At 38.0% G+C, this 25,653-nt stretch overlaps 1 protein-coding gene across 5 annotated transcripts; it reads left to right on the top strand.

Annotated features, from left to right (window-relative positions):
* The first annotated feature begins 330 nt into the window (after positions 1–330).
* On the top strand, positions 331–25,653 carry LOC311076270 (roquin-2-like). Of its 5 annotated transcripts, none has more exons than XM_084104335.1 (20): positions 3,405–3,837; positions 4,245–4,350; positions 7,778–8,081; positions 8,691–8,808; positions 10,496–10,729; positions 12,734–12,909; positions 13,308–13,508; positions 14,369–14,501; positions 14,584–14,702; positions 15,948–16,060; positions 16,307–16,534; positions 17,181–17,341; positions 17,420–17,802; positions 19,217–19,381; positions 19,761–19,913; positions 21,119–21,332; positions 21,416–21,500; positions 22,463–22,640; positions 22,729–22,865; positions 24,090–25,653. In XM_084104335.1, exons 3-20 carry the CDS (start codon positions 7,851–7,853, stop codon positions 24,208–24,210), a joined length of 3,150 nt encoding a protein of 1,049 aa, XP_083960461.1. In that variant the 5' UTR covers positions 3,405–3,837; positions 4,245–4,350; positions 7,778–7,850; the 3' UTR covers positions 24,211–25,653. The 5 variants fall into 5 exon arrangements, with proteins under 5 accessions (XP_083960464.1, XP_083960460.1, XP_083960461.1 ...); XM_084104337.1 differs by having other exon boundaries at positions 3,700–3,837; positions 4,248–4,350; XM_084104338.1 differs by lacking the exons at positions 3,405–3,837; positions 4,245–4,350 and adding an exon at positions 331–602 and having other exon boundaries at positions 19,217–19,351.

Here is a 25,653-nt window from a genome sequence, read left to right as displayed (position 1 = left end):
AAAATAATACTGATTACGACGAAATATATCTTGAACTAGGCCTACACCTTGTCATATTGTACAACCAATAAACAATACTGATTTTAATCTCACGACCTCAAGTATCACTTCACGTAAGCCTACAAGTTTCAGTAACATTACATAATTCATTTCGAGTAGGGAATGACGAACGTATTAAGCTTATGGTCCAATAGTTGAGAAAAATGTTTTCCCCCAACCCTATAGCGGAGGGCTTGGCTCATGAATATTGATTAGATAACGCAGACGTCATGTTGTTGTGTTCCAATGGCACAGGCCTGACTTTTTAATATTAAAAAGAAACACTTCGTCATAGTAGTTTTGGTATATTCGCTGACGGTCATGGGAGTGTACCTGCTCATGCCGAACATGTCGCGCTGTCAGGGAATGCGCTCCCAAATCTCTGGAAATTAAATATGTTATTTTATGTGATGTCTGGACGGAACAAAAGGACGCCCAAAAAAAAAATCGGGAAAACTAGTTCGGCTCAGCTGTGAATAATTTAATGCGATGAAGAATTTGGGCTTGATGGCGAAGTGCACATAAACTATGGACGATTATGATGATACTCTGTATCGCCTACGGTAAGTCGCGCGACTTTTTACTGGGAAGTATATAATTGAGGATCGCTGCTGGTGTGGCGCGCGCTGCTTTCGAGATGCGCGCGAAATGCTTATGCAACATCATCCCTATAATAAAATTATTTTCAAACTTTTTTTCTATGAAAGCAAATAGGCAGTGATTCATGAGCAACAGCATGCCAATGTTGCCTTGTTTTAAGTTTGTTGCACAGCTAGTTATTTGCTCAAGAAGTTTCGCGAATGCCTTTTGCGTTTGGAGTGATGCGCATTGCATATCATATTAGATATAATTTCATTCGTTTATTTCAACGTCTAATAGAATGCTTGGTCAAGAATATTAATTACAGATCATTGATTTTCATGATGGTTTTGTGAACCAGATGATCCACCTGTATAAGATAGAGTGTATCTGCTCTAGCCTATATAAGTTCTTTAGGTGCACAGATGTCAGTAAAGTTGTAGCCTACAACACCATCAAGCACAATTCGCGCTCAAAAAGACTTCCGCGTTTTGCAGAACAATTGATTCTTCCACGTTTCATTAATTCGATCCACCCAAAGTATTAGATAGGCTAATGTTCATTTTCCATTGAAACTAATAACGATGCTCGCATTTCTTCACGTTTATAAAATACAGTATACAGAAACACATTTCAGACAATAGCTTAACGTAGTTTCAGTTTCATTATTCACTGTAAGAGCCGCAAATGCACTCTTATGACAGATACGTTTTCTACATGATTCAATTCGTAGAAAGTAATATTAAACAATAATAATTTATTGACTTGAATAAAACTAGTTGATGTAATTCCATATCATTTTTACAGTGATGGTCATTTGCAGGCATATGCATGGCAAACAGTCAATATGAATAAAAAATAAATATGATATATTTCAGCTGAGGCATGAGACCACAGGTAATGACAACAGTAATAGCAAGTGAGTTAGACAACAATAACAGTTATGGACAGAGCCGCCTTAACCTAATGTTAGGCCCCGGGGCTGAGAGGTTTTGTAGGCCCCCCATCCCCTCGATTTATAGAGTCTCATTTTAAAAAAGTGTAATAGCTTATCTAGGTAATCTACATCACAAAATGCATTAGTTTCTTTCGAGACCTACAACAGTGAGTTTTTTATATTGTTTTTAATTTTAATATTGTTATTAACATATCACTGAGCACATAAACACAAGAAACTTTATTTAACAGCCACACACTGCAACTAAATTTCAACTTTATGCAAATGAGAAGCGATTTTCGCGAGCGACAACCAATAGGAAAGAAGCCTTTCAATGGAGCTCAGCTCCCGTCACCGTCTCGAGTTCAGTGCAGGCAAGACAGAAGAGTTCAAGGGCGATTTCACTGTTTTATATGATTTGACTGTAACTAACCACAAACATGGATATAATAAAATGATGCATGGAAAAGAAACTTTCGACAGTCTCAGTGAGTTTAATTCATACATTTATAGTTCGAGTGTTGTAGTTTTATGATGCAAGTTTAGCACTGCTGCAGTTCATTTTACAGTTTCCCCTGCATTATGTTGACTATTAGGGACAAGAAAATTGATTATTTGTCAAATTCGGATGACGTTTTAGTAATTTATGACAGTATGAGTGAGTTTAATTTGTAGATTGATCGATCGTTAATCTAGTAAATTATTTAATCCACTGAACACTGCTGTGTGGTAATATAAAAACACTCCCAACAGCATACTGTTTCTTTTGAGCCTAATTCCTAGTCAAATTAAAATGATATAGTTGTATAATATCACTTGTAATGGTGTTTTGTATAAATGTGGCCAGACGAGCAATCTAAACGCCTCATTCGCGCCGCGGGACCTCTAGACGCGCATAAACGCGTCTTTGCATTGATTTAACATTGAAATCACTCGCGCCAGACGCTCTATTCGCGTTTGGTGTGAACGCACCATAACAATAACATTAGAGCGACAGCACTACCAACGCCCACAAGCGACTAGCGACAAAATCTGACAAGTTAAAACAATATGACCTTTTCAGCTCATCATGAACCTGAACATGGGAGGCCCCTGAACTTGGGAGGCCCCTGGGCTTCAGCCCAGGTAAGCCCGTGCATTAATGCGGCCTTGGTTATGGAGAACTCTCAATGAGAAGTTCATTACAACTTAATTGTAATGAGTGCAAATTTCCTTTTGCTGTACGTGAAAACTGTACGTGCAGAAGTATGAAGACAGAGGAGGTATCGGGGGTGACAAGGATAGGATGTTCCAACTTTGAGGTCCCAAGATATACTGGTGCGCACATTTGCACCCATTACCCCTCAGCATTCCTGGGGTTCAGGTTCTGAGCCTGTCGATATATTAGAGCAAGTGCTTTCCACGAAGCACAAGGGACCATCCATCAAGGGACTAGTACACCAGGCACCAGGTGCAAATTGGCTTGATGGAAGTGATCATTTTATGGTTTATCCTGGGCTGAGTTGTGGTCTATCTATTACGGTGATGCTGGTTGAGATGTAGGTTAAATCAGAGGGTTGGAATAACTCTAAATATTTATAACTTTGCATATACGTATTTAGCTGACAATTTAGGAGTTCAGCAGTGTGCAGTTTTACTTCCCCCTAACTTTTAGCCCACGAGGTATGAATAGGCTAATATATAATATATTGTGTTTTACAGTACAGTAGTAAATAACTTTCAAACGGTTTCCTGTTTGAGGTCAGATTTTCTATTTTCTTCAGCCCCCGCGCGTCACATGGTCACAAGACAGTGAAGTTATTTCCTGTTTATGGCTTTTTCAACATGTTCCACACACGACGTGCTCAGTTCAAACAAACCCATTTTAGCCTGTATTATTTTAAAATGTAGTGGGCTATTTTAACGTCACTGCTGCGTCATTTTGGCCTCATTACATATAAGAATCGAGTCGCCAAATTATTGATATGTAATTATTTTGTAATTATAAAGGTAACGTGTAACACTCGCACAATGCAAATTGTGTCGATGATGTTCCCGCGTGATTGGGGTGTCTGTGTGGGCGCGCGCAGCTAAATAACAGAATTCCCTCGTGCAGATGCTCCCCGTGACCATGAATCACGCCCCGAAACCCTCCACCGCAACTATATTCAGAACCCACGGACACGTTTTGTCACACGCGTGAAACCCAGAGACGTTAAATTCAGCAGCAGCGTGGAAACATGACTCGCGCGAGCAGATTCAAGCTACGCTGTGGATGTTTCGCGCGCGCGGTCACTTACATGGTGCGTAATTGAATTCATTTTTTAATGTAGCCTATTTATGTACAACTTACTATCTTAAAGTGTTACTTCATTTATCGTATTTATTTTCTAATGTTGCATATGAATTGTTCACAATATTGTTTAAATGTAATACAGTATACATTGCATTTTCTATTAGGATATTGCTTTGTGTTTAATGATTCACTTCACACAACTATGTTTCTAATAATATTTGCGCGATTTCCTTTTACCTTACAGTTTATAAAAAAAATGTCATGCCTTTAGATTAGGCTATCTATGGCTGTTGTTGTTGTGTGTTTTTTTAAAATACTTTTAAGAGTGTGATGAATAAAATGTACTGAAAGAGAGGAGTGCCCACATGGCCACATGCATGAGTCTCTCTCTGACAAATGATTGATTCTCAACAGCAGTGGGGGCCCTTGCATAATTTTGCATGGCATGGTTGTCCTGACTCCTGACAGGGTGTGGAGTGTCACCGACGCTTTTCTTGGAGGACCAGACTTCAACCGAGGGGTTCGTCCATGCAGCAGGTGCTAGAACAGCAGTTACGTGATAGCTGAAGCTCTGTCCCAGCCAACAAAAATATACTCTAAAGAACGTTTAGCTAACATTCCCTCCCTTTTCACGTGTCAGTCAAAAAATACCTTTTTATTATTTCAACGAAATGATTGCACTATATTTTAGTTCGATAATGTTTTTCATTTAATATTTAGTTTTTTTGTTTTAGGGGATTTTATGGTACTAAATTATATTTATGCAGTAGTTATAATCTATTTATTTACTTTTTTGAGCATGCATGAAAATTAAATTTCCAACTTCCAACTGTCATATATTTCGTATGCTTTGGAGCCCAGACCAAGTTAGGTTTCTTTTTAAAGACGACACTTGGCAGAGTATTGCTGAACTTGAAAAAGTTATAAAGTTTTACATTTATTGTTGCACAAAAATACAATTTTCAATTTTTATATGAAATATATATTTTCAAAGCATGTTTTACTCTGAAACCGTGAAAAAATCAAAGCCATAAATCTAAACAAGTTGTGTTCCAAATTTGAGGTTGATATCTCAAAAAATGAGCTTTCAGTAAGATTTTGTTTGGGCGCAGTACCAAAAGTTTCCAATAGATGAAATTCGTCTCCCATTAGTTTCCAATGCCCAATAACCTACATGCACAGGACCATTTAACCTTTTCGAATCATGTCCATGATTTTTTTTCACACAGCAAGTGCCAAACACTTTGCCAAGTTTCGTAGCCTACCATTCCGATGAATTAAGAAATTAAAAAAAATATATATAGCCTATATTTCTGAATGTTTTTTAAACATCTAGTTTTTTAATTATCCAAGAACGTTTCTTCTTGATTATTCTATCATTTTTGAAATGTTATGAGAACGTTCTCTTGTTATTTTTGAAGAACATTATTGAACATAGTTCTGAGCTATTTCTGAGAACGTTCCCCGTTGGCGGATCCTTCTAATGATTAAATTACTTACTGAGAATAATGGTCATAAATTTTAATATAAATTGTTCTTAGAACAAAATCATACCTTAATCAAGGGGGAATACGCTTTTTAAGAACATTCATCAAAAACAAATAACATCATACAGATATTCCACGAACAATTTTGTCACAATGTTTTCTGCTAACAATACAGAAATATTCAGCAAATGTTAATAACATCATAAGGAAGTTCGGAGAACATTCTAAGAACGTTTCCTCTCTACTTCACGTGAACATAATATATATCATATTAATAGTAATAAGAATGTTCCATAAATATTATGTTAAGAACGTTATGCCCAAACATTTACACAACCTTTAAAAAACGTTAAAGGAAAGTATGGGAAAGTTCCCTGTAAGCTGGGGTTAGAGCCGCACGATTAATTATTAAAAGATCGCGATCTCGATCCAAACACCCACGTGATCTTATTCCTAAATGATCACGATTCGCCTGCATCTAAACCTTAAAATTCAGATCTGTGTTCGCTGATGCAGAGAGAGCAGTTATCCACAGAAGTACTGATAAAAGTTTATACTTTGGATATAAACACTGATGTCTAAATAGAGCAAATGACCTTTTTAGAGTATTGACGCTTCAAATAACGATTGTATTGTTACACCAGTAGGTGGCGACAAGTGACTGTTAAAAAAACTGTTAAAAAAGTGACTCATTTATTCAAAAGATTTGTTCAAAAACTCAGATTCATCCAGTGATGAAACAAGTTATCTTTATGAGTCATTGAATTATTCATTTAATCCTTTTTTTTTTTTTTTTAATAATTCATTCAAATTAATGCATGCAACATTTTTAAATATACATATGCAGCAATTATCGTTTTTATTTTATTGCAAAAATTGTTTAGTTGTCTGTTCAGAATGGTGAGAGAATTGTGATCTCTGTTTGAAAAAAAGAAAGAAGAAAAGGGATTCTCAATTTTCCCAGAATTGTGCCACTCTGGAGTGTAGTGTCCAAGTAGGGGAATGAATGATTTATTTTACCTCTGTAATTTTACACCTTCCGACAAGAGCCATCCATGAGCAGCTGGTGAAGATAAAGTCCATTTTCAACTGTCCTTTTTATATGTTTCTCTCCCTGACATTTTGCCCGGCGTTTGTGAAATGTGTTTAATATGGAGTTTTAATCAACATACTGTTGATGGCTGTTTGTAAATCACTCTTATCTGCTCCACCTTCTGTCCTTCAGGAAGTCCCTGAAAAGCAGTAAACAGGCTGAGAGGAGTTCAGAAACACATAGAGGGATCCAGAAAAAGAGTGAGAGAGGGCTTGAGTGAATGGAGATGTGAAGAACATGAAAGAGTCTGAGAGTAAGACAGTTTATTCCTGCAGTGCAGCTGACAGGTGATGGCAATAAGAAATGACATCAGGGAAGGGGGAAGTGAGAGCAAAAGATCATTTTTAAAGAGAAAATTAGTGCCATAATGCTATGGTGTTGCTAAGTGGTTGCTAATGGTGTTCTGGGTGGTTGCTATGTGGTTGCTAAGATGGTTTGAGTGGATGCTTACTGGAACAAGTAAAAAAAAATCACGGGTTACATGCAAAAGCAAACAGCACGACCTAGTCCGATTCACGAACAAATGACTCTAAAATGAACTTGGTGCTTCAAATAACGATTGTATCATCACATCATTACACCAGTAGGTGGCGACAAGTGGCTGTTAAAAAAACATATTTGTCATTGAATCATTCAGTCAAGAGATTCGTTCAAAAAGTCTGATTCATCCAGTATTGAAACAAATGAGGTATTTTACGAGTGAGTCATTGAATCATTCATTCAAACCGATTCTTTTAAATAATTCAAATTTATTAAACATTTTAAATAGACTTCAGTAATTAACATTTTGTCAGAACCTTTTGTAAATTACATGTTATTTTGTTTAGATGTCTGTTCAGACTCGTGGGAGAATCGTGATCTCTGTTTGAATCTCTGTCATGATTATCAATTTATCCAGAATCATGCAGCTCTACTGTACATTATATAATGAAATGATGAAATATGAAATATAAATGTATAAAACGTCATCCTAACACAATTTTAAGGCCACACAGAATTTGTGATTTTATGTTTGTGCAGTTTCAGTTATTTTCGGTAAATTCAGAAAAAAAGTAGTACGAATTGTACATAACGTTAAAAAGTTCTTTACACCAGTTTCATGCACAGAATTGTGTGAATGCACGATTAGTGAATGAAGCTCCCAACGCCATGTCGTAAGTACCATAGTTACGAGATTCCAACTGGAAAAAAGTGCAATTACAACTTGTAAACTGGGAATTTTAAGAGAGCTCCTACACCACGTGACTGCTGTACCAGCTGACTCGGCGTTGATGGTGCAACATCACGTGTGTTGTCATCTCGAAATTACAGTAATTACGACATGGCGTGAAAGCATCATGAGACCCGATGTGTTCTTCTCTCCGCAGGTGTGTTTAAGGCGCTGGGGCGTGGCAGCATGCGATCTCCCCGAGCGTGATAGTTCCCCCTGGAGGTCACAGGATGCCGGTGCAGGCAGCTCAATGGACTGAGTTTCTATCCTGCCCCATCTGCTACAATGAGTTTGATGCCTGCAGCCACAAGCCCATCAGCCTGGGCTGCTCGCACACCGTCTGCAAGACCTGCCTGCACAAACTGCACCGCAAGGCCTGTCCTTTTGACCAGACGGCCATTAGCACTGACATTGATGTGCTGCCTGTCAACTGTGCCCTCCTGCAGCTGGTGGGGGCGCCGGTGAGTGAGGCATGCTGGGAGATTGATAGGATTGCTGTTGAGTTTTTTTGTAGATCAGGTCAATCCAGTGTTGTTGCCTTTCAGGGCTGTGAAGCTTAAAATTATTTTTTTATAGTTTTATTTTCAGTGTCTTTAATGGGCATGAAGTTTAAAAAAATAAATAATAATATATAAACATACATACACTACCAGTCAAAAGTTTTGGATCGGTAAGATTTTTAATGTTTTTAAAAGAAGTCTCTTCTGCTCACCAAGGCTGCATTTGTTTGATTAAAACAATTATAACAATACAGTAAAAAATATTACAATTTAAAATAACTGTTTTCTATCATAATATATTTTAAAATGTAATTTATTCCTGTGATCAAAGCTGAATTTTCAGCATCATTACTCCAGCCTTCAGTGTCACATGATCCTTCAGAAATATCAAATCCCAATGAATTTCTTGTTTTTTATTTTTATTTTCATTACTACAATGCAATATTTTAATTTAGCTTCAGGTCATTTTCACCAGTGGTCAGAAAACTTATGCTGTTTACAGTGACATAGACACACAGTAGAAATCTGCTGGCAGGGCTTCATATCTGCCAATGATTTTTTTCCCTGCAGGTTCCAGAGGGAGAGATCGTAAGTGTCGGCAGTGCTGAAGACACGAGACATTATGAAGTGTGCAGGATGTGTGTGGAGGAGCTGGCGCTGTATCTCAAACCAATCAGTGGAGGAAAAGGTGAGAGTGTGGAGAGAATGAAACAGGTACGATGTCAAGAACAACGCCTGTGAGGGCTGCATTATTGTTTAGGTTTGCGGCTGAATGAGCTCAGATTAGAACAGCGCAACGTTTCCTGTTGTTCAGCGGGTACGTGTGCTCGATCTGTCTGTGGTTGGTGATATTTGCGTCAGTGGGAAAAACAAAACAAAAAAACAGCGAAACCCAAAAGGCCACTTCTTAAACAAAAGAAAAACATGCTGCTATTTTATTTGTTTACAGTATACACATATGTTTAGCAATTCTTAACAAAAGCAGTAAACAGTAAAAACACACTTTTTTACATATCAGTAATTTCACGCTGTGTTGACTGTTGAACACTAGAACGGCTCTTTGTGGGCCAATAAAACACTTCGTGAGCAGTAAAGCTTCAGGAAACCGGTGGAAAAGTCTGTTTCAGGGCTCAATTGACTGTTTTATTTGAGTAACAATAAAAGTTACTCCTCACAGCAGACTAGTGGGGCGCCAAAGGCTAAAGCTCTTAAACTCCTCATTGACTGGCCTTGAGCTCATATCAGAGCTCCTCTGCCAAGCCTCCACTATATTACTGTGTGCTGTAGTCATAAGACTCGCGGGACTTTCACCCTCGGGATGTTTCGCAGCTCCTGGAAGTAAGAATAGTAGTAGATATTGTTGTAGATAGTGCATTAGTTGTAGATTAACTAAAAAATTATAAACTGAAAGGCGGTGCTGAGTAACTGATTACATGTATACTGGATTACGTAATCAGATTAAAAAAATTAAGTACTTGTAATTAGATTAAATTACATTATACTTTTCTTGTCAGCTGAACCACTTTTCCCTGATATATTTACTTGAAGCCCTTAGGTTAAGGGGGATTGTTTTGTAATTTATTTATTTTGATTGTTTGATTGTTACATTACCCTGACGTAATGTAATATTTAATGCACTTCATGTTGTTGACAACAAAGAATGGATTTTTTTTTCTCTTTGTATTTTTATATCAAAATGATACCAGATTACCCTATTCAAATCAATGTGATAAACGAGTTATGTCAAAAGTAATCTAAAAAGTAATCAAAAAGTAGTCAGAATACATGACCTAAAATAAGTAATCTGATTACTTTACTAACTACAAATTTTGTCATGTAATTTGGAATCATTAACTGACTACACTAAGTAATCTGCCCAGCAATTTAATTGTCATTTAATTGCATCAAGGATATTTTGACTTCAGACCAACATGCATATGTATGTGATTATGTATTTAAAAAAAGCATGCAGGTATTTTATATACAATAAATGCAATGAAATTCACAGAAAAATAGTAAATGTTTACAATATACACAAATGTTTAGCAATGCTTAATTAAAAACAGTAAAATGATTTCAAACAAAAGAAATAGAGCAAAGAGCATACAAATAGTACATTATACATACATACATATATATATATATATATATATATATATATATACACAAATACATACTTAAAATACTTTAAACAAGAAATTAATTTAATACATTTTTAAGTTTAATGTAACTTATTTAAAGTTAAATATGCATGTTACAGCCGCACAGAATACTTGATATTTATGGACTGTGGATTGACTTCTTGATAAGATCATAAATATATAGCTTTGAATCATGCATATAAAAGTAAGTGTGTATTTTTCTGTCCCACACAGGTGTAGTGACCCTCAGTCAGAGCGCGCTCAGTAGACCCATGCAGAGGAAGCTGGTGACCCTGGTGAACTGTCAGCTGGTCGAGGAGGAGGGGCGTATGCGTGCGGTGCGGGCGTGCAGGTCTCTGGGAGAGCGCACTGTCACTGAACTGATCCTGCAGCACCAGAACCCACAGCAGCTCTCCGCCAACCTATGGGCCGCCGTGCGGGCACGCGGCTGCCAGTTCCTCGGACCTGGTGAGTTCTGTGTTACCGTGTGTGTAACATCTCTAGCACTGCTTCATTTTATTATTCCTCATTAAAGGGGTCATGACATGAGAAATCAAATTTGCCTTGATCTTTTGACATATAAGAGGTCTTGTACCATTAAACATCCTGCAAGTTTCGTAGCTTAAAAAATGTTTTATTAACAAAGTTTGAGCATGCTCAGATAATCTACTCAGTCAGCGCAATGAGGCCTAGATATAAAACACTGACTCACCTCTGTCCCACAACAGTTGCGTCAAAGCAAATAGAGCCATTATAATAACTGACGCTGTGTACACTGGATACAGTGTGTTCAGTTTCTGATGGACTTCACACACTTGAGTCTGCTGACAACAGGACAAATGGAAGAGTGAAAGAACAAATCGCTTTGACGCGTCCAGTTTAAACAGATTGTTTGTGTCTCTGTACAGACTCGAGAAGGATCTCAGAGTCGAAAACAAGTGTATTGTTTATTTTAATGGCCCGGATCGTGTCGAATGATTATATGTTTGTTCAGAGCATTTTCTTTTGTAAATGAGGCACAGTGTAATGGAGAGTTCGCAAAGAAGCTTTAGTTGAAAGATGAAGCAGCAACTGTATTGAATCTGACAGCAGCTTCATCACAAACCATAAGTAAAAGATTTCATAATGCTTTGTCTGGAAATGACGGTTATATATGGATAAGGTTTTCAAAACACTTACTCGCGTTCGATAGTGAGTGTGCGTTGATACTATTTCCTATGCAATGACGTTAGCCAATCATAAAAGTAGCCGTTTACTGAAAAAAACTTAAAAAAACATCCCTTGAAAACAGATGATGTCAGACAAAGACAAAAAACATATATATTGACATATTACGTAAGTGAACCTCAAGGAACATATATAAAAAAAAAAAATCCAAGTCATGACCCCTTTAAAGATACATCATTAAAGATGCATACCTGGTTATTTTTTGCATATTTCGGGTTATCTACAACTTAGTGTAAATTTATATCCAATATTTCAATTTATGACATGACCAGAAAAAAGTAAATCTGATTGCTTTAATTCAGTTATCATTAAGAGCATACTGTGAAGGAATCGGAAGGGATGTGACAACTGTCCATAAAGGACTCTTCTGTGTTCTTAAAAATATGACCAGACGCTTTGGAAATGTTTTCCCAAAAGGACAAATTAGACAACTTCACATTATCTTTATGGCTGTCTGGGTCGACTTTGTTTTTCAAAGGCCAATGCTGATAGTTATGTCTAGAGAGTAAAGTATAATGCAGATAATGCATAGTAAAATCTAATGACAGTGAATGAGATTTACACATCTCAGAAAAACAGATATGGTTTATTATTCATTGACAAGTCTATCGGTAGGTTAGTAAGCTAAGGGGAAAATGTCCCATTTTCCCAAGTTGTTATGGTGTATTAATAGTTTTTATGTAGTTTATATAATTTTTTAAAATAATGTAATACATAAGAAAGATTTTTTTTTTTTTTTAAAGAAATTAATGAATGGTGCTGTATATATATATATATATATCCTGATATATATATATATATATATATATATATATATATATATATATCCTGATATATATATATATATATATTTTATTTAGATTTTTAAATTTTAATTTTAATTAGGCGATTCTAATAATCTCAAAATGCCCATATATGGTTTGATTAATCAGCTTGCTGATAATGCAGTCTTTCACTAGATGCAAAAAAAGTTGTAAATAACCCAAAATATTCCTTTAATGTATGTGAAGGGAATGTCCAAATATGCATTTGTGCTTGGCTGTCAATGATGATTACTCATAGGGCAGATTCTGAATGTGAAAACATGTGATCTCCATTTGAGTTTTCTAGTCTGAGAACATCCAAGGCATAAATCCATTCCTTCGACCAAGCACGCACTGATCACAGCACTAACTATGTGTCTTTGTCCATATATGTATATGTAATACGTATATATATATATATATATATATATATATATATCAGCCATGCAGGAGGACGCTTTGAAGCTGGTGCTGCTGGCTCTGGAGGACGGCTCGGCTCTCTCCAGGAAGGTTCTGGTGCTGTTCGTGGTGCAGAAACTGGAAGCGCGGTTCCCTCAGGCGTCTAAGACCAGCATTGGTCACGTGGTTCAGCTGTTGTACCGTGCCTCCTGCTTTAAGGTCAGAGCTAAAATCAGCTTCACGCAGTGATTGCGCTAAAACCGCTGATCACTTAACAGCCATTACTCTCAGTATGAAGCCCCTGACAGCATGAATAGAGCGGAAAAGAGTTATCTAATGTGTTAAGCCTGACGTAACTTGATATTATGTGGATATAAAGTGCTTGGCAATGGGAATATCTAATACAGTCTTGATATGCATTTAAACAGCTTGATGTTTGTAAATGAGCTGGGATATTTCACTGAGGCTTGATTTACTGTGGCACCTTATGAAATAAATCATCTTAATGAGATCATTTACATCGAACATCAATCAGTGTTGCTTATTTGGAGAATTCAAGTGTGTTAATTACAGGGGCTTGTACACAAACAGCCATTCCTCTTTATTTTTTCTTTCAGGTGACCAAACGTGATGAAGACTCCTCACTCATGCAGCTCAAAGAGGAGTTTCGCACTTACGAAGCCCTGCGCCGAGAACACGACGCTCAGATCGTTCACATCGCCATGGAAGCGGGACTGCGTATCTCACCCGAGCAGTGGTCGTCTCTGCTGTACGGGGATCTCATGCACAAATCTCACATGCAGTCCATCATAGATAAGGTACTGCATGTATAGTGCACGAATCATCAAAATAATAATATAACAAACAAATATATAACAATCAAATATGTAATATAATATAATATTGTAATATAGTAATACAGAGTAATACCCATTATTCCAATCTTCAGTGTCACATGATCCTTCAGAAATCATTCTAATATGATGATTTGATGCTCAAGAAACATTTCTGATTATTATCATCAATGTTAAAAACAGTTGTGCTGCTTCATATTTTTGTGGAAACCACGATAAAAAAAAAATCAGGATTCTTTGAAGAATAGGAAGTTCAATGAACGGCATTTATTCGAAACATAAATCTTTTGTAACAATATAAATGTATTTACTGTATTTATTTAATGTGCCCTTGCTGAGTAAAAGTATTAATTTCTTTCTTTTTTCTACAGTCTTTCACAAAAAGTATTTTCAATCATAATAATATTTCACAATATTTACCATATTTTGATCAGATAAATGCAGCCTTGTTGAGAGACTTCAAAAACATTAAAGAATCGTAAATATTCCACATTTTTTTACTTTTGAATTGTATTAAATAATAATAATAAAATATATTTATATGTAATATAGTACAGCAAACTGGAATTTATAGAATATATATTTATGTATTTGTAGTTTTTATATACTACTATTTATATGTAATTAGTTGATATAAATGTTAATAAATAATTATCTTTTTGGTTTAGCTATATATATATATATATATATATATTTAAATAACAATTTAATAATTAAAATGTAATAAAGCAAATATTTCTATATTTTAGTTGAATATGTTTGGCACTTTTGTCTCTTTGGTGCAAATCTGAATTCATTTGTCCTTTTCCACCCCAACGCCACAGCTTCAATCCCCAGAATCCTTTGCAAAGAGCGTGCAGGAGCTCACCATAATCCTGCAGAGAACCGGAGACCCAGCCAACCTCAACAGCCTCAGAGCTCCTCTCGAGCGGCTGGCCGGCATCGACCACAACCCTGGTGAGGACTCGCACTCGCACTTCCACAGGGGTGCAAACACAATCAGATTACAGAGCAATAACCTGTGTGTGTGTGTGTGTAGATGCGGCCGCTCCATCCTGGGCAGAGCTGGAGAGTGTGTTATTGGCCGTGAAGGTTGTTGTCCACGGGCTGGTGGAATTCATCCAAAACTTCAGCAAGAAGAGCAATGAAAGCCCTCAGGTACGGCCTGATCTCTCATTACACTGTTTCAGGATGGATTCTGCTCAATACATTTATTCTACATCACTTTAAAGGCACAGTATGTAAGTTTCACCGATAGAGGTCACTTATTTAAAACAATAACAATGGCGTAGGTTGATGACGCCATGAATGAGCATGAAATCATGGGAGTTGTCGTCTTCACCTCCACAGCCAATGGGAATACATCCAGTGGGACTCAGGCAAAAATCATGTTCATGGATGAGCAAATGTATTCAAGTTTTATTAATGTTACTGTGGTATGAAGCAGGGCGGGGCCGAGAGCCGTGGGAGCGGAACGAGCGAATGCTAATGAGAGACAGATACCTGCGCGACACACCAGTCTCGAGTCACATGGGCTCTGGAGTTTTTTTATGCTTGCATGCCGCAGCCGCCCACTGCCGCTCCTTTCGTTTTGTTGTTTATGTTTATTTTACGATTTAAGTTTAACTTTTGACGGTTCCGCCTCATTCTTCCCTGAACTTGAACTTTGTTACAATTGCGTTTGATTACTTAAAATCACATTATTTTATTTCATTTTAATGAAATTTGGGATATTTTAATCCAAAAATCTTTCGTATTGTGTCTTTAAGTACAACTTCCCGAAATGCAAAAAGCTTTGAAATTATGTCAATTTAATCAGGAAATTCAAACATTAAATGTGGTTTCAATACGGTTTAATGTAGTGGATGATAGATATACCTGTCATACCTATATAGAGGTTTTGTTAAAAGATAACGTAAAGCTTACCAAAATGTAAACATTTAGGTCTGTCAAAAATAATGTGTTAATTTCCGCAATTAATATTTTCTGTTTAACGCGGTAAAAAATTAATTCATTACCACAGCATCAGTTTTTCCCTTCTTTGCATCCTTTGACTGGTTTTACAGTAAAAACATGAATAAGTTCATGTATTGAATGTATTTAGAAATGTATGTTCGTGTATAAATGTATTTCTGGGTCTCCAAATGATGGAGCAGGTCACAAATTATCACAGCCATAATTTAATATCTCTATACTTATACAGTACGTCAACAATTGACCCATTTATATCTATTATTATTTCACCAAAGGCATTTTGAAAGAAGCTTCTGACACAATTTTGATACTTGAATAAATCATATCCATTAAGTTTCCTGAGCTATGAGAGAGCAATCTATTACCAGTTTATTTTTTTAATTTTTTTTGCTGATCCTGGAAGTTTTCTATGCTGTTCTCTTTGTCCAGGCTCAACCCAACAGCAAGTACAAGACGAGTATGTGCAGGGACTTACGGCAGCAGGGCGGCTGTCCGAGAGGGGCCAGTTGCACTTTTGCCCACACGCAGGAAGAGCTTGAGAAGTGAGAACACACACACACACACACACCCACGCACAAACGCACACACACACGTTGGATTTTCATGATTTTTATACTGTAAAAACTGTATATTAAATTCCCTAACCTCACCCAAAGACCTGTTCCTCATTCTTATTCAAGCTCACCCACACAATCCCATCAACACAACAGCACACTTCTGGCATGACTCTGCCTGGATCTGCCTTCCCTCCTTCCCTTCCTCACGTTCTCTCTACATCTTTCTTTTAGGCACAGAATGAGGAATAGGAAAGCCAGTGGGGTGGTGAGGCCCTTTCTTTCAGTTCCAGCAGTTATGCCAAAAGCCAGCACCAAAGGAGTAGTCCCAGGGTCAGAGGTGAAGAGCCATGAGAAAGAGGACGCGTCTCCCACTCAGCTCATCCCAAGAGGAGGAGACCACCAGGAGGACAAAATGCTGCTCAATGGTGCTAATGGACTGCCTGCTATCAGCCTAGAACAGTAAGTTCTGTTTGCCAAGGCAAGCCTCACTGTTACTAAAGCTCATACTTACCGCAACAGATTTGAACAAACTTTGGTGCTTAACGCCGGCAGCATTTGTGCTACAGCCTTGAATGATGACTCAAATCATTGTTGAGGAGAGGTGTACTATTACTTTTCAACGCGGTCGTCAAACTTTTTGGCGAAAATCACACTTTTGATACCAAAATAAGGAATGTGTGTGATTTGTGTATATCATTTGTAATCTGCTATTCTGCTATACATTCAGGTCTTCCTGGAGTTTTGCACCACAATAAAAAGCGCTATGGTTTAATGTTTGAAAGCAATTAAGTCATAAATGTTAGTATTGTTGTAATTTTACTGTAAACATTGTCTGTAAAATTATTATTATTATAAATACTTAAAATCACAGTACTATAATATTATTAATCGAGTAATATATTTATTTATTGCTTTATTTAAATGTATAATTGAATATAATAATAATAATGATATGATGTGATATTTAGTTTCCTTTTTATAAAAAGGAACTGAATGTGTTAACATGCTAACGATGAAAAATGAAAAAAAAGAAGTATTGAATTGAGAGCCAAAATGTATTTCTTTGTCCATCTTTGATTCTTATGGAAGCTGTTTCTTTTCCCAGAAATCCCATCAATCATAGCCAGTCTTCTGTGAAAGCTTTGGTAAGAGAGGTAGAGGAAGGTCTCCTCAAACACGGTCCTGTCCTCACGAGAGCTCACCCTGAGATTTACCACTCTCAGGACCAGAGAACGTACGACCTGTCACCCTACCACCAACCTGCCAGTAAGCGACAAACCCTGTATCTCTCTTGTGGCATAATATCCTCCATTACACTCCCTCACTTCTGTTTTTCCTCCACAGTTCCTCCTCACAGGTCATGCAGTGCTCGCTTCCGTCGTTCCAGCAACGTGCCTGAGTCCATGTTACCCCCTTCAATGGGCCCTCTGTACTCAGATCAGCACTCCTCTATTCCTCCTCCGGACAGATTAGGCCCCGGCCCTTATGGGCCCCCCTCCACCTACACCTCTATGTCCCCCGCTCACGCACACGGCATGTACACCCCTGTCTACGACAGCAGGCGCGCATGGAGGCCGGCGCTGTATCCCAGGGAGGGAGGGAGAAGTAACTCTCTCCCTCCTGAGGTTTTCCATTCCACCGTCTACCAGGCCCCGCTCCGGGAGCGCTACAACTCGCTGGACAGCCCCTACAGCAGCACAGCGGAGCAGAGAGCGGCAATGCACAGGGCACGTTTCATTATCTCATGTCTTATAGGCAGTGTCTTATAGGCACTGTTGGGGGTAACGCATTACAAGTAACGCGAGTTACATAATCAGATTACTTTTTTCAGGTAACAAGTAATGCATTACTTTTAAATTTACAGCAAATATCAGACTTTTTCAAATAAGTTACGCAAGTTACTTCATTTTCTCATTTATTGACTGGCACCTCTCCTGTCCCCATGTTGAGAGAAATCAGGAGTAAGTGTAGAGGCGCTGTGTGCGCTGTGTAACCATACAAAGTTCTGTCATGAAACTCTAGATGGCTGATTGGTCCTTATCTCAATCTGCTTGCAATCACATCATTCTCTAGATGGCTCAGGCTGATTGGTTCCTGCTGTATCAGTAGCCAATGAGCTGTTCAGCCTTTAAATACTTGTTCAGCATTTGCTGTAGCAGTTGCAGCGTGCTTTCAGAAACCCTCCACCTTCCCCAGCTCCACCTGTATAGATCTGCCACGGGTAATTCATGTACGCTATTGTACAGCAGCAGTGTGTCGTGTGTGTATTGGCAGTAGCAAGTCCCACCAAGACCAAACATATCAACATTGTTATATCCATTACCATGCCAAACACTCATAGAGTTATCATGACAGAAATTATGGTTATTGTTGTTCTAGACTAAATGTGAGCATGCATTTACTCATCTCACTTGCACATACAATAGATTTAAACAGTTAAATGCAAACTCAGAATATATAACAAACACCTGCAGTAATTCGATATGTTAAACAACACAAATATACTTTATGTAATTAATCTCATTACCTTTGATGATCAAATTCAACCATCGAATAAGCAAAAATTACTTTTTTTCAAGTAAGAGTGTTGAACTTTCTACTACTGCATCATTTCACTTTTGGTGTGAAAGAGCCTTTACATTTGGAAAAAACATTTTACATTTTGGGAAAAAAAAAATTGTTATTAAAAAACAAACAAGCAAGCTCAGCCCAGATGAGAAAGAGTAACGCAAAAGTAACGTAACACATTACTTTCCATAAAAAGTTAATAAGTAATGCAGTTAGTAACCTCTATAGGGAGTAACTTAATATTGTAATGCATTACTTTTAAAAGTAACTTTCCCCAACACTGTTTATTGGCTCTTTTATGTAAAAAGAGTGTCATGTGGAATTTTTCTTCCATGTTAATTTTAGTTGTAACCAATGGCACCTGTCAGCAGCTGAGTGTGACAAGACATTTTGTCGGTCACTCGGTTTCTGTTGTGATAGGTTTAAAAAAAAAAAAACAACAACAACATTATTTGCATACCGCTGGTTGCTCAAAAATTACATCCTTCACTTTTAAATGTAAAGTAGGTGATTATGCTGTTTCATCATGAGAATAGAGAAGTTTAAAACTTCTTTTCTGTCTTTTGTATATAGGACGCATATGCCCGTGTTCCGCTTGGCTATGAGGAACTCTATCGCCATAAACAGGAACAGTGGGTACATCACCACGGCAACATGAACAGGCCCTCCCAGTCCTCTCCGGTTTTCACTGTGGATGTGTGTCCAGAGGTACGGCCCAGTGATTTGGTGTTTTTAGAGGTGTGTATCCTGGGAAAACTACAACACATGTCTGCACCGTGCTAAAGTGGTGTTAAATCAGATTTGCCGTTTCTTCAAATAATAACTTTGGCAATAAAGCTGCAGTCGCCCTTCTGAGGTGTGTTAAGCTATTTTAAGTGGGTCTGTTGCTCAGCAACTGATCAATCCAAAGCAAGAAGCAGTTCTGTCCTGAAAATTGTGTGTGCGCACAAGCGCTTTGAAATGCATGAACTCTCAGAGAAAGATTTGGCACCACAGAGGCTGAGTCACTTTGCATTGTTTCTTTCCACCCCCATTTTTTAATTTTGGCAGCCTGTTGCACACGGGTGGGTGTGAGATACTGTAGAATGTTGTCATCTCTCTCTTTCTCCTCCTTTAGCATCCTGAGGGTGTAGGTGGTGGGCGTATGACTTGTAAGTGTCATGGTGGAGAAGAGAGCCTTGCCCACTATTCGCCCTGGTCGTGCAGCAGCATCAGCCCGTTTGAGTCAGTGCCCCACCATTTGTCAACCCACTCCTGTTCCAAACAGCTAGTAAGTGGTCGCTTTAGAACACATTTACTTTTACATTTGCTTACTCAATAACACATTTCTGTTGTTTCCTTTAAAGTGCATCAAACTGAATATAAAGCAGGTACGAGAGGAGTCATTTCAGATCACATTTACAAATATACTAAAATATAATTATATACTTTTAAATTTGCTTATTCTTTAACAAATCCCTTTTGATTCCCTCAAAGTGAATTAAGAATAAATGTGTAGAGAGTAGAGTACTACTGGAGTCACTTCAGATCGCATTCACACTGATTCATTCTTAAATTAGCTTACTCAGTAACACTTTCCTATTGTTTCCATCAAACTGAATCAACATAAATGTGTTGCATAAGTGGAGTCACTTTAGATTCACCCTGATTTACTTATAAATTTGCTTGCCAAATAACACATTACTATTAATTCTCCCAAACTAAATAAAAAAATGAACATGTACTGTAGCAGGTACAAGAGGAGTCACTTTAGATAATATTCACTTTGCTTTATTTCTAATTTTACATACTCTACAACACGTGCCTATTGATTAACACAATCTGAACTAAAAACGAATTAGCAGATACAAATGGAGTCACTTCAAATAACATTCACACTGATTTACTCTTAAAATGTTCTTACCCAGTAACACATTCCTGTTAATTCCCTCAAACTGAATCAATATTACTTCAAACTGAATTAAAATACTATGAATGTGTAACAGGTGTAAGTGGAGTCACTTCAGATCACATCTGCACTGATTTACACTTACTGTAAATATGCTTACCATATAACACATTTACATTTTCTCAAACTGAATTAAAAAATAATATGAAACAGGCACAAGTGGAGTCACTGCACATCACATTCACACTGAATTAAAAATGAATGTGTAGCAGATATAATTGGAGTCACTGCACATCACACTGAATCACTCTTTGATTACTCTGCAACACATTTCTATTGATTCACTTAAACTGATTTAGAAATAAATGTGCTGCAGGTAAATGTACACATTTGGCAAACACTTTTATACAAAGTGCTACATACCCTTTTGTAAAATTAAATAACATATTTCACATTTTTGTTGTGATAATTGTAAATAAATGGTCAGTTTCAGAAATGACCTCTGTATCATGACACTACACAAAGCAGTGCTTCATAAATGTGATTGTGATATGGCTCCTAATGGATATCTAATTATCTGTCCTCAGGACGAGGAGAGTGGTGCCAAGCGGTGGCTGCACATGTTCGAACCCTACAGGCGACTGAAAGAAGAAGATCCCATCATTCCTTTTGGAGAGGGGCCCATCATCTCTAAATGGGGAGCCATCTCCCGAGCTTCCCGCACTGGCTTTCACACCACTGACCCAGTCCAGGCCACCGCATCGCAGGGGTGCGCCGGCACCACATCAATCAACTTCAGAGGTTAGACCTTTTTTGGTTTGCTATGCTATTGACTCTGAATTCCTTTGGCTTTGAGAGTGATTTGTGTTTTCTTTTCTTTACAGACTATGGCTGCCATATTGGTCACAGTGACCTCAGATGGGGCCCCCGTGGTTCTGATTCCTCTAGTCACTCCAGCTTTCTAGACAGGTACCAAACTAAAAATCTCATTTGCATTGAAGGAGGCACCTGAGCCATATATAGAGACTTGGGAGTGGGCTCTTTTGACTTGGTCCAGTGAACAACCACATAGCAATGTCATGCATGTATAAATTATTATTAGTGTCATTTGTACATTAATTTTACTATATTGTCGGGAACATTGTACAAGTAGTCTTCAAAGTGTTTCCCAGTCTTCACCCCCACCCCACGCCGCCGTAGTCGTTTCACTGTACCATTCTAAAAATAGAGCAGCAGCCGGAACACAGCTCCACTCGTTTGTGTTTGCAAAGCTCTTACACACAGCAGTGAGGACTTACATTTAATAGTGTCTCCTAAACACACTCAAGTCCTTATCCAGGGCCATATTGTAGCATTTTATTTTTTTCCCATGAAATCAACTTAGTTAGTCAATGTCTTTTGCACCACTACTTTAGCCGTGCGTTTCCCTGAAAATAATTGCACACCTTAGAATGTTAGTCAACCAATCAGATTCAAGCATTCAACAGCTCCGTAGTATAAGACATTATAAATGTCACTTTTAATTGATTTAATGCATCCTTGCTGAATAAAAATGTATTTCTTTACAAAAACCTAAATCTTACTGATATAAACTTTTGAACAGTAGTGTATATATAATTATTAATAAAAATAAAACATGCATTTCAGACACTTTCATTTTATAGCTTATAGATGAATCTATCTTTCATTTCCAAAGAAAAAAATCCTTTTCCTCTGATATTTTCCCTCTGATATGTCCTCTAATAATTTAACATTGTTTTTTGGTGTCAATGATGATTACTCATAGGGCAGATTCTGAGTGGGAGAACACCTCTCACCTGATCTCAAAATTGAGTTTCTAGTCTGAGAACACCAAACAACAGAGCCGACTGATTTGTGTACTGAAGTGTAGGTATGTTTCAGAGCTCAGTGTGTGTGTCTGTGTTTCTCAGCGATCAGCTGGCCGTGTCCGGGCTGCATGTAAGGCGTAATTCCTTCAGCAGCGGGTCAAAGCAGGGCATAGATCTGCTGGAGAAGGATGGGACGGAGAGTGAGCCTGACAGAGACATCGAGCTGGAGCTTTCCGCACTGGACATGGAGGACACTGAGACACAGGACTGCAACTCTGAGGTAACATTTAGACTCAGACTTGAAAGCCTACATTGCATTTGGCAGGTTTTTGTTTTGTTTAGTGTTTAACTGCTTGTATAATCTAAAGGACTCAATTGAAACGCAAAGCCGCTCCCAGAACACCCACCTCTCTGCAGTCTTCTGTGATCCAGCATCCAGTTCTCAGTTTGAAAACAACCTGCCTGACAGAATGGACAACCACCTTATGAAGAAGATGGCATTCAGGTAAGCAGAGCTTTGTTGACACTGCACACAAATCTGATTTGGTTTTCAAATCCCTATTTTTAGGGCTGACTGTTTGCTTGTCATTTTGCAAGTAATGAAATCGGATCAGTTTGATTGTAGGCAATATCCAGTGCATCTACATTGGTTGCCGTTGTAATGATGTAAGCATCTGCACAATGTCAGGATTCTTTCGCATACAACAACTCTCAGCACTGTCATTTTATTGTCATTTTATCTTCACTTTTTCCCAGTTATGTTATAGTTTTTATTGTTATTTTAGAATTTGTTTTAGTTTGATGTGACATGTTTTGGAACAAGTTTCGGATTAATGATCTGTTCACACCAAGTCTGAATTTTTGACACAAAAAACATTAAATGTATTATTATTACTGTATAGATCTAACAATATGAAAATTAATTGACTCTTTCCCCACCAGCGTTTTTGAAAAAAGTTGCCAGCCAGCACCAGCATTTTTGATTAAAGTTTTATGGCCCCCAGAATATTTAGTTGTATGAATATCTGAATATGCTATATCAAAAGAAAGAACAGACTCTCTGCTTTTAAACAAACAAAAAAACTGTTTTATTCTTGCTTCATGCATTCTTTTATCAACACTTGAATGTGGATAAGTTCCAAGCAACATTTTGAGCAAAAAGCTGAGAAAATCGTGTTTTTATCAAAGACTACATCCTGACCGGATTCAGAACGATGATCAAAACATAGATTGAGTTCATCAACAAACCTAATGCTTGCACAGTCCTTTAGCTCGTCCTGGATTGACATTTAATTCGGCAGCATTAGGCAGTTTTGATTTATATGCTGTTTAATGTTGATGATCCGTTTATTTTACATATGCATATGATTACATATGCAATCGCTTGTTTCTGTTTCTTCAGCTGTTTTTTGATCAGAAGATTCTGTACTCTTTCAGAAGATGCCTAATAGCGCCCCCTGTCGTATAACAGTGAAACCACAAAAACCCGGAAAATTCCGTCAATGGCGGGGAAACGTTGTTTAATGAATGACAGAAAATTGCGTCAATGGCAGGAAAAGAGTTAACATGACTGAGACTAAAAAGGAAAATGTATAATTGTGTGAATGCAAAAACCTTTGAGATCAACAACATATAATTGTGGGAAGCATTTTCTCTTCCCTTTTAATAGTTGATAATTTATTTATATTACTAAGAGCTATAATTTATTATTTCTCTTATGACATTACAGAAAGACCCTCTCTCCTGGAGGCCTCAATATGGGGAAGATGCAGATGAGGACGTGCTCGCCCAGGCCCGGAGACCCCCCGCGACCCAGTCCAGGACCTGAGATGCTGCTAAACGGGAACTGAGGCCGGCTGGACACACCAGCCCTCCTCATGTTCTAATTCCATGGGGTCATGCCAAGAATCCACCATCCTCCTTAGGTAGAAGGTAGAGTTGCCCTTATAGGAGTCAATCGAGGCAGCAAGACGCAGCCGAAAGCCTTCTGTATTCATGTGTTCTCTTCATAAGAGCTAGCTATGCCCTGTAATTGTAATCACTCATCATCTGTTCAGAGTCAGTTTGTTTTTCTTAATCACTGCTTGTGGATGAATGTTCACTTTGAGTCACAACTCCACCTCAGGTAACTCTTGATGTCAGCCAATCAGAACCCTCTCCAAGCCAGGAAACCAATTACCCATGTCCCGTAACTCTGTACAGAAGTGACGGTTCTCACTAGCTTTTAGCTCACTGTGGAAACCATAATCTACTGAATAAAAACTATATAGTGGACTCTTCCAGTATATCAAGAATAACCAAGGTGCTTGGAATCTATAGTACTTGCATTATTAATATTATTGCAGTGTTAGCCACTGAAATGTTATGTGCATGAATTATTTGTTGGGCATCATTGTTTGAAACCACCATTCATTGATCATTGTTTAAATGTATGTATAGATTGTGGTATAGGTCTGATATCTCTAAGAGACATTTCATAGGCAATCAGTCAATATTTTGTACTACTACTAAAAAGAACAGTTCACCCAATTCTTTCATTCTGTCATAATTTACTCACCTTTATATCGTTCCAAACCTGTAGGATTCATAATGAAAGTAAATGGAAACAGGCTCTCCAAATTCAGGTGTTATTCTACTTTCCAATTCAGTGCATCAAGATGTGTCTCACCAGCTTTGACAATGTCGATTGGTCACGAAAACTCTGGCGGAAAAAAACACTTTAAAGTGTTGTAGACTAAACCAACTCATTTGGGTCTGAGTCCAGGCCAAGACCTGAGTAGATTGAGTCTGTGTCAAGAGCAAGACTAGAAGAGGCTAGAGTTTTAGTCAAGACAGAGACCAGAAGAGACTCAAGTCTTAATCAAGACCCGGACCACAAAAGGGTCAAGCCCGAGTCAAGAGAGAGACCAGAAGAGGGATGAGTCCGAGTTAAGACAAAGACCAGAAGAGGGAAGAGTCCAAGTCGAGACAGAGACCACAAAAAGGTCAAGATCGAGACCAGAACAGGGTCGAGTGTGAGTCAAGAACGAGTCCAGGAGAGGGTTGAGTCTGAGTCAAGACAGAGACCAGAAGAGGGATGAGTCCAAGTCGAGACAGAGACCACAAAAGGGTCAAGCGCGAGACAAGATCGAGACCAGAACAGGGTCAAGTCTGAGTCAAGAACGAGACCAGAAGAGGGATGAGTCCAAGTCGAGACAGAGACCACAAAAGGGTCAAGATCGAGACCAGAACAGGGTCGAGTGTGAGTCAAGAACGAGACCAGAAGAGGGATGAGTCCAAGTCGAGACAGAGAC

Source organism: Abramis brama (genome assembly GCF_963993115.1).
Source record: "Abramis brama genome assembly, chromosome: 25".
In the NCBI taxonomy this organism is placed as follows: domain Eukaryota; kingdom Metazoa; phylum Chordata; class Actinopteri; order Cypriniformes; family Leuciscidae; genus Abramis; species Abramis brama.
This window is presented reverse-complemented; position numbering and strand designations above follow the sequence as displayed.